Source organism: Saccopteryx bilineata, chromosome 6 (genome assembly GCF_036850765.1).
Source record: "Saccopteryx bilineata isolate mSacBil1 chromosome 6, mSacBil1_pri_phased_curated, whole genome shotgun sequence".
Classification (NCBI taxonomy): Eukaryota; Metazoa; Chordata; class Mammalia; order Chiroptera; family Emballonuridae; genus Saccopteryx; species Saccopteryx bilineata.
Window position 1 is genome coordinate 135,572,861 of NC_089495.1, and position 17,273 is coordinate 135,590,133.

The 17,273-nt window shown below is 57.6% G+C and overlaps 1 protein-coding gene across 2 annotated transcripts in view; it reads right to left on the minus strand.

Moving 5' to 3' along the window:
- Positions 1–2,209: 2,209 nt before the first annotated feature.
- Positions 2,210–17,273, minus strand: part of EIPR1 (EARP complex and GARP complex interacting protein 1) — a 78,751-nt gene continuing 63,687 nt past the window's right edge. For both annotated transcript variants that reach the window (XM_066236176.1, XM_066236178.1), the window contains 5 exons: positions 15,482–15,581; positions 8,495–8,631; positions 5,937–6,104; positions 4,893–5,060; positions 2,210–2,727 (listed from right to left, as the gene is read on the minus strand). In XM_066236176.1, the coding sequence (XP_066092273.1) occupies positions 2,553–2,727; positions 4,893–5,060; positions 5,937–6,104; positions 8,495–8,631; positions 15,482–15,581 (748 nt within the window). In that variant the 3' untranslated portion in view covers positions 2,210–2,552. The remainder of the gene's footprint in view (positions 2,728–4,892; positions 5,061–5,936; positions 6,105–8,494; positions 8,632–15,481; positions 15,582–17,273) is intronic.

Here is a 17,273-nt window from a genome sequence, read left to right on the forward strand (position 1 = left end):
AATGATGGCCCCGGGGCCAGCCGGAGGGGGGTGCTCGTTACTGCGCATGCCAGGCTGGGCCCAGCTGCGCTCATTAGAGGGCAGAGCGCAGGGGTGCTGGGGAGACGGGTTCAAAGCCACACCTGCCTCCCAGGGAGGGCCCTCCCCACAAGGCTCTGGGATGAGGCTCCTTCAACCCAGTGGGAAGACCCTGAGGTGCAAACTGGCACCATCAGCGCCCCCTCCAGGCGGGAGAGCCCAGCCCTCTGACAAAGTCATAGCTGCCCCTGCACCCACCCTGATATCCGCCTCTGATAAGGGACTTGGTGACATGAAGAGAGAGCACTGGGTGTCTCAAGGTCAGACGTGCATTCTGACAGGAGACTCTGAGTGACAGAGGGACCGACAGAGAGGGGAGGGGGGGAGCAGCGGTGTTGGTGACGGGAATGAGCTGGGCTCCCGGTGAGGAGTGGACAGTCAGGGCATCCCAGGCCTATCCCGTGACACACATGGAGGTTGGGGACGAGAGGGGGCTCAGCCGGGGTGAGGATCCGTCCTTCATGAGCTCAGAGCAGGGGCCCGATGGCCCAGATGGACAGCGGGTCTGGGGCTCAGCCACACAGATAGAGCTCCCCTCTGTGACTGGAGTCCTGTCCATGTGCTGGGAGCACAGCAAGCGTCCACTCCCACGGGTCTGCCAGCCACCCAGGCAGCAGGGAACCAGGGGTTCACCCCAAGGAGGCAGATGCTAGGGCCACACGGACACCTGCACATGGTGTTTCTGCAGCTCTATTCACAATCCCCCCAGGACAGCGGGCTCCTTGCCCCCTCTTCTGGGTGCCACCTGCCCAGAACCAGTGGCTGAGCCTCCACCGGACGGTGGCCCCTGTAGCGTGGCCCCTGCTCCTCAACAATGGCCCAGTTTCCCAGCAGCAGCTGGTCATGGCGGCCTCGAGGGTCTCAGCTGTTTTCTGAACCAGCATCACAGGGAGCCCCGCAGCCAGGCCCTCCACCTGTGGGCACCGTGCTGGGCAGCACAGAGCAGGTGGTGCTGGCAGCCAGGGTAGCAGGCACTGGCCCTGCATGAGGGCCGGGACTGGCAGCACAGGCCACAGCCACTGGGCCAGGAAGGACAGGTGACTGACAGCTGGGCCTGCTCTTCCGTCGCTGGGGGTGGCAGCGTCCTGCAGGAGTGAGCAGGGACTGATCCCTTCCGCCGCCACATGCAGCTTCCTGCATGGCCTGAGCCACTTGGTGGTGATTTGAGCCTCGCCCAGGAGGAAGCTGTGACTCCGGCAGCCCACGAGGCGGCCGAGCGAGGAGCAGACCGCCTTCTGGACGACACTCCGGGGACAGTGACCATGAACCTGGACAACTGTAGCATCGCTGGGCCGGGCATGTTGCATTGTGTTGGAGTCAGGGTGCTGGGCACCTTTGCCCCTCCTGCCTGAGGGCTCAGCTGGGAACCAGCAGTGTGCTGACTCGTCCAGAGTCCCACACTGTGCTGGCCGGGAGGGCACCACCCCCTTGGTGGGAGTGACAGCCACTTTCCCTCACTTCCTCCTTTAATCCCGAGGGAATCAGGGCTCCATTTCCCGGGCAGACCTGAGCATCTCTGAGGAAACCCCGGGCCTGTCTGGGAGGTGGGTTCTGCCTCCAAAGTGCTCTGTCTGAGGAAACGGGTTTGGGAGCCAGGCTCTCAGGCTTCCCCTCAGTCCTCTCACCACCACAGGCCATCGGCCGAGGTGCTGAGGGTGGACTGTGCCCCAGCCACGCCAGCTCCCATGTGGGGTGATGATGTCCAGTGCTGAGGGCACAGGGTGGGGCCGCATGGTGAGACTAGTGCCCAGCAGGAAGGGCGACCACAGGAGCTTGCTCCCCTCCCTGTGAGGACAGGGCTTCGGACGCCGTCCCCAGTAGGCACCCCGAGCTCGGACGCGCAGACTGGAACACAGACCTGTTGTCTGAGCTGCAGGTCCGGCCACCAGCATTGTGGGAGGAGACCCAGCAGAGAAGGGCGCTAGGGTGGGGGGTGCTGAGGCTGCCAGGAGATGCTTGGGCACGAACGCCGGCAGGGCTCTCCAGACCCGCCAGGGCCCAGGCAGACAGGCCCGGTCCAGATGCGGGAGGCTCCCGAGAGCTCCGCGCCAGCGCAGCGAGGTGGAGCCCACGCCCCTGCCTCCCGTGGGGCCATGACACAAACAGAGACCAGGCACTGAGGCCGTAGGGGGCAGCGTGACGGCTCACGTATTTATTTCTTCTTTAATCTCAAGAGAAGGATGAGTTCATATTATGGAAACAAAGATAATTTTTTAAAAGCGAAACAAACCCTGAACGTCCTGAAAAGAGGGAGGAAGGAGAAAGTGAGCAGAGGCCAGACAGATGGCTCGCAGGCAGAGGGACGGTTGCACGCTCTGGGGCCGTTTCCTTGCTCGGCGAAGGGCGCTCAATTCCTAGGTCGTGGTGCCACGACCGAGCGCCAGCATTGCTTAGAAACACTCGTGTCAGAGAAGGTGCCGCAGGTCCTCACAGAGAGGGTCTCCTGGGAGGTGACCAACTTCGGACTGCGCGTTTCAAAGCAGGATGTGGTACTTGAGGGCCCGGGGCACCCTGTTGATCACCAGCCTCCCGTCGTAACTCAGGGAGGCGAAAAGCCAGGGGTCGGCCGAGGACCAGTCCACGGCGTACACGCTGTCCTCATGCTCCTCGTACGTGGCGATGACGCCGTCCTGGGGGGGCTCCTGACTCCTGCAAGGACCAGAGACGGGTGTGAGAGAGGCGGGGGCCCCGGCTTCTCCTCTGTGTGCTGACGGGGCCGCTCCTGCTGCTTGAGAACCCTCACAGCGGACGCGGGAACAAACGGAGCCCACGCCGGCCCCCAGCAACACCTTGTTTCCTCTGGGCCAAGGTGGCAGGTGCTGACACTGATCTACAGGGACTCCGGGGCTGGGGTGACAGGAAAAACGCCCACAGGGGACGGAAGCAGTGATGTCAAAACTATGAGAAAACCTTGCTTATGACATCTGAGCAGATGGGACCTTGGGGACCGGCTAGCGCAGCTCCCACCGAGCGGGAGTGGCGGGCATGAGTCTGTAGTCCAGACCTGGTTGTGAGATGCCCTCAGTTAGGACACTGTTCCATGTCACCACCCTTTAGGACTTTCCTCCTCTGGGAAACAGGACCAGATGACACTGCGACACCGTGACACCACGTAAACAAGAAGGGCGCAGCCTCGCAGATCTGCGCTGATGGAGGTCATACCCTAAACCCAGCTGTCCCCAGGGCCAGACCACTCTCAGCCCGGCAGGGACGTCTGGGCGGTGTCTTCCCCTCTTGAGAAAGACTTCCACTGAGCGTCCACATGGCCTTGGCACCCGGGGTCCTCTGTGGGAAAGTGCCTCCCCAGATGCGCTGCTCCCTGCCTGGTCTTCAGCTCGCTCCCACAAGCCCTGATACAGTGGTTTTTAAAAGCATGCCCACGGTCCACTGCCGGTCCCCCAGAAATTTACTGCCACTCCACGAAAGAGTGAACCATGCTGATGTTGTGTTAAGATCGTAGAGCCTGTAATCCTCTGGTCTATGATCCCCATAAACATCAGGGAGCAGCACAAAATTTCCGGCAGACCAGCAGCTGAAAGCCACTGCCCTAACCCAGGGCCACAGCCCGGCCTCCCGGGAAGCGGACCCACCAGTGGTCACCTGGTCTTTTTACTGACACCAGGGAAAGTTCATGCTAGCAGGACCACAGGACATTGGGGGGACAGCATGGACTGGTGGCACAGCTCCTGAGAGGGCTGCAGGCCACAAGAGCCCCTTCCTTCTCAACAAGCCTCTCCTCAGCCACTGTGTGGATGGAAGGGTGTTCGTCACTCCCACAGGGGCCAGTGAGGGGCCAAGAGCGGTCTCTTGACCGAGACGAGGCGCAGATGCCAGCGTGGCCATGGGCAGAGGGCACAGCCACGAGCATTAGGAGCAGCCCCAACAGTGATCACGGGGCGATACCAGGGCGATCGTGTCTCGAGACTGTGCTTCCAAGTGAAGAAAGGGGCCAGACGCAGAGTCGGCTCCTGCTCAGGCAGGTTGGGGGCGGGGAGCTCGGACAGACAGCCTGAAGAGTCTCAAACCTGAACAATCAACCCATCACTGAACTTCTGGGCTCAGGTGGGATTTACGCCAGCACCTGCCCCTGCGGACCTGGGAGCCGGGAGCCTCTGTGGTGCGTCTGGTCCTGCTCACTCGCAACGCGAGAAGCACTGCCCACAAGAGGCATCCCCACACATGCACACGACTGCACAGGACAGTGGCTCCACGGCTCCACACAGGGGCTGCAGCCCAGGCAGAGACGGCATGCTCCCCGCACAAGCAGTGTGGCCAGGCTCGCTGTCTCTGGGGCGTGGCCCCCATGTGAGCAGACGGCCCTGAGCAGATGTGCTCGGGCTGGGGAGTAGCGCGTAGAAAAGAGTTTGGGGAAAATACACGACTAAGACAGAGAGGCTGACAACAAGCACTGAGGTCACACGGGGCATAGTGTCCCGGGGTGAGGACGTGGACAGCCCGGCCTCGGTGGGGGTGGATCAGTGGCAGCCTCCACCTGCCCCGGCTGCTGAGGCCAACCATCTACAACTCTGGATGACACGCGACAGCAAGGGAGGACCCTCAGAACAATGGGTGAGGAACAGTTTGCATCATCACCACAGTTACGGGTCAAGATCAGTGACAGTTACTACCACATGAGAACAAAAACACGGCAACACACACGTCTGCACCCCACCAGATGGTGCCAGCCAGCCTGCGCCAGCTCCGCGCCCATCGGTGCTCTCACCTCCAGCACCACACCCCCAGGCCCACCGCGGGGGCCCTACCCATGTGCCGGTGCCACGCAAGGAACACCCCCACCAGCCCAGAACTCTCACTTGTCCTCTGGACGGCGCTCCTCCGGGTCACTCAGGTCGTCGTCGTCCACCAGGTGTCCAAAGGGCTCAGAGGAGATGGACAGCATGTTGGAGAGGATGACCCGGCTGTCGCTGCTGCCCGTGAGGACAAGCTGGTCATGTGAGTGGTTGTAGCGGACGTTCCACACCCTGCGGAGAGGGGGACGGTACTCCCAGAGCCAGCTCCTGACTAGATGGGAATCAGGGGTCACCAGGCCACCATCCCAAACTGCCCATCCTGGCGACGGGCACTGTCCACCAGAGGGGCAGGCTTATCTGAAATCGTCTCTTAAATCCCAATAGCGAGATGAGCCCCAGGGCAGAAGGCTGACGGCCCAGGACTGCAGACGGGCCTGAGACCCTGAGGAAACCCCAGGCAGCAGCCCAGGACAGTAACCCAGTTCAGGTCACGACCCTGTTTCCCGGACACACACCCAGGAGCTCAGGGAGCTGAGCGTCCACCACGCCAGGCTGCTGCTGGCCCAGATGGGCAGTGGAGAGCACCCAACAGCCCGCACACAAGGGGCATCTCTGCTTACACAGCTGTAATGACAGCCACTTCCTGAGCTGTGCACACACAGCATGTATACACATGCACACACCACTCGACACTCACTTTCTCTGCTCAGCCGGAGTGCCCTGTGGTCTAGGTCCCGACAGCTTCAGAGGAGAGAGCCCAGGCACACTACATGCCATGCACACCCCATCCACCCCATCACACGGACCATCTCCCTGCACGGGCCCCCTCCAGATGCAAACAGTGCACGTGAACACCTGTGCACGTTGTTCCCGCACACTGGAACCAGCACCATTTCCATAGAATACAGACTAGTGTTCCTTGTCCTCCCCACACATGTAAATCAGAAACATTCCAATTTGGAATTAGCATTCCTTTAGAAAAAATAAAACTGGGCTGATTGATTCACAGCGCACAAGCCGGGCTGGCTGGTGCCATTCCCAACGGGGAAGTAATGAGGGAAAGTGACGATACAGGCCCCTCCCATCTGGGCCAGCACAAGCCTCTACCAGTGGGAGTGCTCCTCCAGGGTCTTCACGGGCTCGGTGACGTTGCGGGTGTCCCAGAACTTAACCTTGCAGTCATCCCCGCAGCTCGCCAGGTAGTACTGCTTGTTGGGGTTGAAGTCTAGGTCACGCACCAGCTGCCCGTGGGCGTTCTCGATGCAGTAGATCTGACTGAGGGGGCAAGAGGCAGGGTGTCACGTGGGTGGGGGCCCCTGACCCGCACCGCCCTGTCCCCCCCTCCAGCACCCCCAGGCTGTCGGCCTGGGGCACCCCACGAGGCTGCGGACAGCAGGGAGCCTGGCAGCCACCTCGCCGCCCCCGCACGGTGACGCAGGCTATCGACATGACACTGTCCCCTCAAAGTGAGAGTGGCCAGGGGCTTGCGACGGCAGCGGACAGGCGCAGACGGGCTCCGGGGGAACGGACACCTCAAGAAGGGTAGCGCAAGAAAAGGAGTCAGGAAGGGACAGGCCGGCGGAGCAGACAGACCACTGTTGTGTTGGGAGAGAGAGAGGATGAGTGAGGGAGGGTCACAGACGCGAGGTCCCCACAGGCTGCAGCAGGCCTGCCCGTCACCACTACACCCCAGGCTCCAATGCTGCAGGCGCCTGCAACAGGGCCAGTGCTGTCACAGCTCTACACCCAGGAGCCATGGTGGGGACACGCATGTGCACACACACACGGGCACACAGGCACACACGCTTGCACATGCCTGAATCCCTGACTCCCACTGCTCCAGGCTGCTCTTTGCAGGGCCTCTGACATCACAACCCCAAACAGCGGACCAGCTGGTGGGTGACGTGGGGCACCTCCCGTGCCCAGTCAGCATGGGGCGAGGTCTTTGCTGGGCCTGCGGCCAGGCCTGTCCTGCACGTTACTCCTGTCCACACCACCTGCTCCACCTCCAACCCCAGCAGTAGCCTCCTCTGTCGGACATCATGCATTCCTTCATTCCCGGCTTCTGTGAAGGAGGGTACACCAGGGAGCTCCCTCCTGGCTGCCGTCTTCTGCGCAGCTGCCGACTACCTCTGGAGGCATCGTGTCCGCCTCTTCTTCAGGGCGGCGAGCTCCACCCCTTTCACCTTGTCTTCCAGGGAAGGTTTCCAACCCTAAGCCACTCTGTGTCCTGCACCTTCCCAATATGCTGATATTCTTTCCTAAAATAAGACACCCTAGCCTGACTGGTGGTGGTGCAGTAGATAGAGCATTGACCTGAGACACTGAGAACCCAGGTTTGAAACCCCGAGGTCACCAGCTTGAGCATGGGATCATAGACATAACCCCATGGTCGCTGGCTTGAGCTCAAAGGTCACTGGCTTGAGCAAGGGGTTACTTGGTCTGTTGTAGCCCCCAGGTCAAGGCACATATGAGAAAGCAATCAATAAACAACTAAGGTGCCACAACAAAGAACTGATGCTTCTCATCTTTCTCCCTTCCTGTCTCTCTCACTCTTAGAAAAAATAAAAATTAAAAGAAGGATAGGAAATGTCTAAAATTAAAAGCCTGGGGCTGGGTGGACAGTTCCAGGTGCACGGCATTTACTGGGGTTTCCTGCATGCTGTGGTGACACTGGTTTTAGCGCAAAGCTCAACACGTGTACAAGCAGCACAGGGAGCCCCCCTGGCTCAGGAAGAACCAAATCGGATTGCAGAAGCAACGGTCCAGGAGAGAAGCCAGGTGTCCCCTTCGCTGCTCATCATCCCAAAGAGCTAATGGGGCAGAGCAAGAGCCGTGGGAGGTCACCCCAAAGCCAGGCCTGTCGGGTTGGCTAGGGTCTGTAATGTCACTCTACAAGCTTTAGGCCTCAGACACCAACAGTCTGCACCTCCTTCAAAGGACGCCCACTGAGGAGACTCCCGGCCTGCAGATGTGGGCACCAGGCGCTCTCCATGGCCTGAGCCACGGTTCCCACTCCGGAAGCTGACGCCTGTGGACAGACGTGCACAGCCTGCAGGGGGCACTGACTGGTCACCGGCCTGAGTTAGCAGAGGGGTCGTGGAACTCAAAGCTGTGCCCGTACCCTGGACGGCCAAACAAGTCACTCTGTCTGTGATACCGTCTTAGCCGCTCAGTAATGGATTACGGGGTGCTAAGGGATGACTGCAGCTCACAGAGGCTGGCGCAGCCCCGTTGCCATGACAGCAGACAAGCGCACCAACACCTCTAACCCGTGGAACCACAGCCGGAACAGAAAGTGCTCCGATCTGCTCCATCGGCATCGCCACCGCTGCGCGGGGTGACAGAAACGACAAGCTCTGGCTCCCCAACGGGCACAGATGTGGCCGCAGACAGCTCCACACCCTGAACCAGGGACCACGACCAACAACATGTGGGTGCAGCTAGAGCCCGACTTCACTCTCCTCACAGACGGACAGCTCTGATGGCGGGCACGGAGGGTCTTCGGCCACGAACAGGCTGGTACATGTGCGCGAGCAGAAACAACACGGGCCACTGGGCTGGCCACGTGCTCCCAGATACACCCGGCTCAGGTGGCCCTTGCGGTGGGGAGGGCAGAGGGAGGATGAGGCACCCGGGGCACCTTGGGCATGACCATCACTGACCTCATGCTCCGTGTGTCCCAGCCACGGACGGTGCTGTCGTTGGCTGTGGCTACCTGGGTGCAGTTGTGGTGTGGACTCCAGCGCCCCACAGTGAAACGCAGCTGCCCCTTCCCCTCCAGTGACACTGAGCTGGCCAGCTGCCAAGGGAAGAAGACAGGACAGGGATGTGAGGTCTTCGCAGAAAACGCCAGAGGCCGCCCTGCGTCCACAGGACCACAGGGAAAATAACCACTAAGAACAATTGGGGAGCCCTGTCTTTGTCTCCTTCCCTTAAAAGGCAAGAATACTTCGACTTTATTTGGGAAAAACTGTAAAACTAAGCACTGCAAAAAATAGAAAGCGTATTAATAGACCCGCCATTAAACAGGATACATAGAGTGTGATTAGAGATAATCGGCGCCAACATGCAGGAACAATGCAGAATAAACATCTGGCTGCCCCATAGACAGATGCAAAGCCAGTGCCATCCACGCGGCCAAGGCCAGATGCAGAAGGACACCAGCTGTGGCCTCATCACATGTTGAGTGCATGCCCCTCCCCCTCCGCAGTAAGGGTCCCTAAAGCTGTAACACAGAGGTGAGTTACACCTAGACAGGTAATGATAACAGCCTCTGGCCTCCGAGAGACACCCACTGGGGTTGCCATTGGGCTGAAACCCCCACCATCTGAAGGCAAGGGGCCAGGTTGGAACCAGGGGAGGGCTCTCCCCCACACATCTCTCCCCTCCCACCCGCCCACCTGCCCTTCTGCACGAAAGTATCACACTGGCTACATCGTCTCTGCAATTTGGAACTGAATGCCTATGCACACAGTGACTTCTAAAAGCAAGAGCGCACGTGGGCCAGCGTCTCGAGCACGCCCTGTGCCACATATCCCCAGGGCACACTGTCACTTCCTCACTGAACACTAGCCTTGCTCTGAGAACACCTGAGTAGACCTGGAGGCAGGCCCCCCACATCTGGAGAGAGACCCAGGGGGGCCGGCAGTTGTCACCGGGGCACTGTGCATCCCCGACTACTGGGTGCCACAGCCTCACCTCAGTGCGTCATCAGGGACCGCAGCTTGGTGCAGTGCAAGTGTTCAGACGTGAGACGAGTAGGCTGAGATGGCACAGGGAGCAAGTGGTCAGCATAAGGGGATTTGACCACCAATGGGGAAACACCCACCTCCTCCTTAGGAGGCTGGCCCCGTTAAGAAACATAATAGGGGTGACACAGCCATGGCAGCAGAGGCCACCCACGCAGAACACACTGACCAGTCCAGTGGAGAAAGCTCTCGTCTTTCTGAACTTGTCTCAGAAAATCTTTCTCATCCAACATCATCCACTCATCCATCCATCATCCACCCATCCACCATCACCCATCCATCCATCCATCCATCCACCATCACCCATCCATCCATCCATCCATCCACCCATCCATCATCCATCCATCCATCCATCATCCACCCATCCATCCATCCATCATCCATCCATCCATCTATCCACCCATCCACCCAACCACCCACCCCTCCCTCTACCTGTCCACTCACCAGCATCTATCTAGTACTTTCCATGCACTGCACTATAGGGGAACGTTGTCCTCATGTAACAACCACTTTACAGATGTGGACACTGAGGCTTGGGCAGGTGAAGAAGCTTGCCCAAAATCACACTGTGAGTGGGCAGCAGAAACAGGATGCGGTTCTGAAGCTCAGGTGCTATTCTAAGCCCCAGAAGATAAGTGGACTCAGTGTCTCCCTCCTGTGTCTCGTGTCCTTGGTGCCCCCTTTGCCTTGGCCACAGACACACGCCTGCCTCAGCCTGTGCCAGCAGAACCTGAAAATGTACATTAAAGACACGCCTGTGTACTGTTGCCCTTGCTGAGTAACGGCCCACAAAGAGCTGAGGCTATATCGGTGCTCAAAGTGCCACCACAGGTCCCCTCACTCAGCCTTCTGCATGGCAGCCGCTCACCCTGGTGCCCCGGCTGTGGCCCCAGCAGCCCAATCCACACATAGCTTAGTTTTTAAAATGCAAAATCTTTTCTTCAGTCTTTCTGAGAGCTTGGGAAACAGCACCTACTGGCTAGACACCCCCTGTAAGTGTTGATCATTTTTTCCAAGATCTAACCAGGAGATTAAGAAACACTAGTTGTCTACAGTATTTATAAAACCAAAAGCTATGTGTAGTTATTATGCCACGAAACTAAGATTTTTTTTTTTGTATATATATATTTTTTTTTCTGAAGCTAGAAACGGGGAGAGACAGTCAGACAGACTCCCGCATGCGCCCGACCGGGATCCACCCGGCACACCTACCAGGGGCGATGCTCTGCCCACCAGGGGGCGATGCTCTGCCCCTCCGGGGCGTCGCTCTGCCGCGACCAGAGCTACTCTAGCGCCTGGGGCAGAGGCCAAGGAGCCATCCCCAGCGCCCGGGCCATCTCTGCTCCAATGGAGCCTTGGCTGCGGGAGGGGAAGAGAGAGACAGAGAGGAATGGGGGGGGGGTGGAGAAGCAAATGGGCGCTTCTCCTATGTGCCCTGGCCGGGAATCAAACCTGGGTCCCCCGCACGCCAGGCCGACGCTCTACCGCTGAGCCAACCGGCCAGAGCCGAAACTAAGATTTTAAATGTATATAATTACTAATTCCATACTGTCTTTAAAATCATGGCTTATTTTGAAAACACAAACATCCTGAGACATAATCTGAAATGGCTGCTCCCCAAAAGCCGCGGTCCTAAGGGTCCTACGATCTGAGTGACGGAGAGGCTGCTCAGACGTGCCAGGAGACCTTCCTGCGAGTCTCACAGGAAACTAGTCTCCATGGAGCTCTGACGGTGTCCCCAGGAGCTGGTTTCATGAAGCTGGTGACTGTGCCTACTCCCTACATTTCCTCCAGGTCACCTTGGCTGTTTCCAGAAATCAAACCTGCCCTCAAAGGACAAAACGTCAGGGACCAATCGAGGTTCTGAAATGCTGACCCACGAGCTCCGGGACCTGGGGGTGCAGGGCCTCAGCGACACCTCCATGGGGGGCGGGTGGGATGGAACCATGTCACCTTCAGAGAATCCCTGGCTTCCCTGAGCGTCACTGTTCACATGATCCTGTGCCTGCGTCATTCTTTACAGGGACAAGTTCCAAACCAGTGAGGAGGGCCGGCTGGCTGACTCCACCATGAGCCGGTTACACGTGTACAGGGCACGCTGTGGGTGTTGTGGGGAGCCCTGTGACTGTCCTCGTCAGCACTGGTGCCCTGCACTGAGTGACGACACATTCGGGACCAGCCCTGGAGTGATAGGACTCTGCTCTCAAATTAGACAGTGAGAGGCTGGTCACGTTCTCCAGGATCCTCAGACATGGTGCAGCGGGAAACGGGGACACCCATGTCCACTCAGGTCCACAGATGTGACATGTCCCGCCCCGTGGGGGACATTGGTCACCAGGGCAGGAGGGGTATAGGATTTACCATAACTTCCCTTCCGCTCGGCAGTAAGCTGAAAACTGCTCCAAAAAATAAAGTCTACTAAGAAAAGAAAAACCTTTCGCTCTGCAAAGGGCCCTGCTGAGAGAACTGACAGACAAGAGGAAGGGCGAAGGGGTCAGCACACTACTGCACGCCCAGGAGCAGAGATCCAGGAATGGGGTGTCCCCTCTTTGGGGGCACGGCTTGCACCATGTCCTCTCATCTGGCTCCACCACATGTGAGGGTAGTGTCATCACACAGAAGGGCTGGCACGTCCCCGAGATGATGAGGACAATGCAGGAGCCAGACAAGAGAATGGCACCAGGTGAGCCCATGAGCTGCACCAGGACCGCCGGCAAAGAGCAGGCCACACGCGACCCAGCCTGCCAGGCTCGGGCTGTAGGTTCTGGACACGAAGCCTCTCGAGCCTCTCCCTCCTCTGAGCCATGCCCCAAAGGCCCCATGAGGGCAGGTCGGCTTCCAGCCCGCACAGCAAGCACGGCTCCCATTAGGCCCAGCAGCAGGTAAGGGCGCTGCCCCCACCCCAAGCACGTGCCTGTCATCCTCCTGTGGTGCCATCTAAACCCGGGTTAGAAAATTGGTAAAACACCTGATTGGTGGTGGTGCAGTGGATAGAGTGTCAACCCGGGACACTGATCATGAGCCCAAGGTCGCTGGCTTGAGCCCAAGGTCACTGGCTTGAGCAAGGGCTCACCCACTCTGCTGTAGTGCCTCCCCCCCGTCAAGGCACATATGATCAGTGAACAACTGAGGTGCCACAACGAAGAATTGATGCTTCTCGTCTCTCTCCCTTCCTGTCTGTGTCTCTCTCAAAAAAAAAAAAAAAAAAAAAAAATCTAAAAGCACATGTGCCCTTGAAGTCCATTCTCTCCCTTCAAAGGAGCATCCCTACATGTAACGGCCTCCCGTGACATCAAGCAAGTGACACGCAGGAGTTGCCTTGGGAAGCTCCCATGCTGATACGTGGGCAGGGAGGGGGGCAGGCCCCATGGCCACCTGGCTCCCTGTGGTTCCGCCGCTCATCACACCTGGAAAGGAGCTGTTTACTTCCACAACCAGTGAACGCTGTCAGGGCCCAGATGAATGAGCACTAATCAAAAACGGGGGATGGGGGGCACCCCCCGGCCTTCACTGGGGCCCGGACCCCACGGATGCCACCCTCAGGCCTCCCCTGGGCGCTCACTAATGATTATAAATGGCAAAGAAGCCCTGGTTTAATTGCGAAGGGTAATCATGCAGCAAGCCTGAGATTAGATTCACCACACAGCGCAATATCCGCAAACAATGAAACAAAATTGAGGAGCTACGTGTGAAGGCGGCCAGATCGATCAGAGGGTCTGGGTATTAAACACCGCAGCCGAGGGTCGCAGTGATACTGACAGAGCGCTGACAGCAGATGACAGAGGGGCCATGGTCACAGGATGTGTCTCTGCAGAAAGGGAGTTATAGGTTAACCTACCCAGTGGAGAACAGCGTGCCTGAGGACGGGGCCTGACTGTGTGCACGGCTGGATTCCAGGGCGGCTGCAGAGCTGGTGTGGGGGTGGCCGCTGAGCCCCAGCCCCGTGAGGCTGGGGGTCACCTGCTCCTGGACCGCCTCGGGCTAGGAGTGCTCAGCTCAGGGCTGCACTCACACCGGCCAGCTCTGCAGCCGGGATGCCCCTGCTGTCTCCCAGCTGCCCTTCCTGGGAGCCCGACTGAGACAGCGCAATAGGGGGCGATGGACAGGCCCTAAGCTCCTTGACTCCAACTCCGACCTAGACTCCCCTGCAAGCAAGCCCCCTGGGAGGCAGGACATTGGGCATGTTTCTGCCCCAGGCCTGTGGGGCCACAGGAACAAGCGGAGGCCCTGGGTGTCCTTCAGGTGTCATCATCCTAAACTGAGGGTGAAATTTGTCTTGTACCCCACGATAGACAGAGATGTCTTGGTCTGCTGTACCCCCGGTCAAGGCATATAAAAAAAGACAGAGATGTCTTTTTTTAAAGATTGTAATAAAATTAGCAGGTTCTCCCCCAAATACTATTTACACGTACATACGCAGGACGACTATTAATTTCACACCCAACGCTGCAAGACTCCCTTCTGACCATGAGGATTTTAAAACTTGATCGACCCTTTGTATTTTAGAAAGTCTGATGTGCTGTCATATATTGAGAAGGGTGAGTCATTCCTGAGGCGGCCTCTCAGCCCGGGGGTGAAGAAAGGGTTTATCAACACTGTGAGACTACTGAGGGCAGAGTCACTAAGCATCACAGCTTAGACATACAGGGCACATGCCCCGCGGGGGGCTGCCACCCTCGTCCCTCGACTTCCTGCAGCTGCCCGACCCTCCAAGGCCAGGAGAGTGATAACAGTTGTCTTCTCAAATTCCTTGAGTTTTCTCTCTAAAGTTATTATTTTGACACAAACAAATGCAGAAAAATTATGAATTCATATAAAAATCATATTTTACAAGAGGAAATTTTAAGAAATCAAATGCGAAAAAAAAAATACACACACACACACACACACACACACACACACACATCAAGCGGTAGAATGTTCCCTCTACAGAAGATGAAGTATTTGAAGCAATGACTCCTGGAAAGAAAATTAGTCCCCTGAGGTTGCCACCTTGAGCACAGGATCACCAACTTCAGCGTGGGATCATAGACAAGACCCCAAGGTCACTGGTTTGAGCAAGTGGTCACTTGGTCTGCTGTACCCCCGGTCAAGGCATATATGATAAAGCAGTCAATGAACAACTAAGGTGCCGCAACAGAGAATTGATGCTTCTTATCTCTCTCCTTTCCTGTCTATCTGTCCCTGTCTCACTAAAGAAAAACAAAGAAAAAAAAAACTGGTCCCAAGGGCAGTGGGTCCTGACGGTGAAGGTCTGTGGAGCAGGCCCTGTCACAGATGACGTCACCCTCTGGTCAGGGGAGTGAGGACCAGTCACCTCGTCCTTGGCGATGGGAGACTGAAGGTGACGTGTGGGTACCTGGCTAATGGGAGGCTGAAGCGGCCCCAGCACATCCAGAGGCCCCACGGCACATGCACAGGGACAGCTGACATGGGGACTGTGCACATGTGGGAAGGACAGGAAGGCCAGCTGAGAGGCCGGGTCGGGTCGAGTGTCCCTGTCACAGTGCACACAGAGCCACGAGCGAAGCGGTCCACACCGGGGAGTCAGGAGTCAGCACCCAGCATCTGATGGTGCCGATCCTGCCACCTGACAACGCACTTGGGCCAGAGCGACTGTGGACGCCCCCTGCCTCCTGTGGGTAACTGATGACAAGGGGGAGCTCGGCCACTGTTTGGGGCTGTGTCCTGTCTGCCCTGTGGCCTGAGGCCCAGTGCCTTGTGGCTTTCACGCGGTGCGGCCAATCACTGAATTCTTTGATCGATTTTTCAATCCCTTCATTAATCATTTCATAATTAAGGTCAAAATTCCAAACACACAGGAATCAAGACATGTATCATTAATTCAGCCACAAGGTCCAATTAGAAGAGTACAAAGGTGGAAAAGAGCCCGTCACTTACCACGGCCCGGCTGCCGCTAGGCTGCAGGTCCCACAGCAGCAGGTGGTTGTCTGCCAGCGAGACAACTCTCCTCCCGTTGCCCATGGGCTCCCACACGACACTGCAGAGAGGAGGGACAAATGTCAGCATGCGCAGTGGGCCAGCAGGCCTCGTCCTCGCCGTCACATGGGCAGGGCTGACCCAGAACAGACGGCTCAGTGAGGGGGCACCTGTGGTCTCTGTGCTGGGGACAGATGTCTGTGTCCTTTGCTGGTTCACTTGCTGTCAGAACAAAGGTCTTAGGGGGGTCAGGTGAGAGGAGGTGTGGCCCACGACCAGACAGGAGCCTTGTGAGGACGGGCCGCCCATGAGAGTCCTCGTTCTGCTCCCACCATGTGATCACATAGCCACAGGCACCATCTGTCCACCAGAGCATACCCTCGGCAGAGGACGTGTGCCCGTGCTGGCCGGAACTGTGAGATAACTGTTTCTGCTACTGGGGTCCCGAGCCCAGCCGAGGCATGTGCTGTGCCCGCCGAGCTGGCTGAGGCCCTCCCCGACGTGTCCTCCCAGTGGCTGACTGGGCCGAGGGCTGAGCTCTTCTGGCCAGTGAGATGGGAAGGGGCCTGGGACTGGTCGGACGAAGGCACAGACAGATGTCGGTTTAGGACAGGATACCACACCTTCCGTAACAGTCCCCTCGGCCAATTAGCCAGATTGATGCCAAAGCCTGTTACGTAATTACAAAGCAAAGTTGACAGCTTGCAGGTCACCCACATCTTTCCATCTTTAATGACACCCAAACACGGATCTTGGATACCTTCTCTGGAGCCATGAACACTGGACTACGGTTCTCCCACCCAGCCGGGCTCAAGGATGTAGGAGGGCAGACTCAATTTATTAAAGTGCTTTTAGTCCCCACAGTGACCGGCGACATTTGTGGTACACAGCACTTAAGGAACCCTTGCTCATGAATTTGAAGGAGTGAGGAACTCCACGTGAGAGTGGAGACACACGTTAAAAAAGAGACCATCTTAAAGTACATTCAGTTAACTGTTAGTACATGAGGGTTTGGAAAACGGCCAACAGCCTCTATGTGAGAAAAAGCCTGAAAGGCCTCAGAACAAGCAAATCCATGCCCTAAAGCACACGCTTTCTTTCCATTCTAAACCCGTGTCTGTCTCGCAAGCCCTCGCTCACAAGTGTCCTTTCCTTCCGATGTGCTCAGAGTCTAACTCGTTTGGTCACCTGACTCCTCGTCTACCAGAGAAACAACTGTGGGTTGTGAGAGAGGCTGCTTCATGCAGGGACATGGGGACCGGGGACAGGGTGAGCTGTGCAGACTGGTCACACAAGGGCTGAAGGGAGGGAGGGAGAAAGAGAGGGAGGGAGGGAGGTGGGAGAGAAGGAAGGAAAGAGGGAGGGAGGGAGGGAGGGAGGGAGGGAGGAAGAAAGAGAGAAAGGGACGGAGAGAGGGAGAGAGAAAGGGAGGGAAGGAGGGAGGAAAGGAAGGATGGAGGGAGGGTGGGTTCAGGTTCCTGGTCTGGGGTTTCTGGCAGAAGGGAGTCTGCGATGGCCTGTGTTGGGTTTCCATTCGCAAGCAGGACCTGGACACGCTGTGGTTCATGTTCAGTGAGCGCTAATTAAAAATGAGCAAATATCCTCCCTGGCCTGTGGTGGTGCAGTGTATAGAGCGCTGACCTGGAACACTGAGGTCCCTGGTTTCAAACCCTGCGTTCACCTGGTCAAGGCACATTTAATAAGCAACCAATGAACAGCTAGAGTAAAGCAACTACTTCCCCACCCCCTCTTC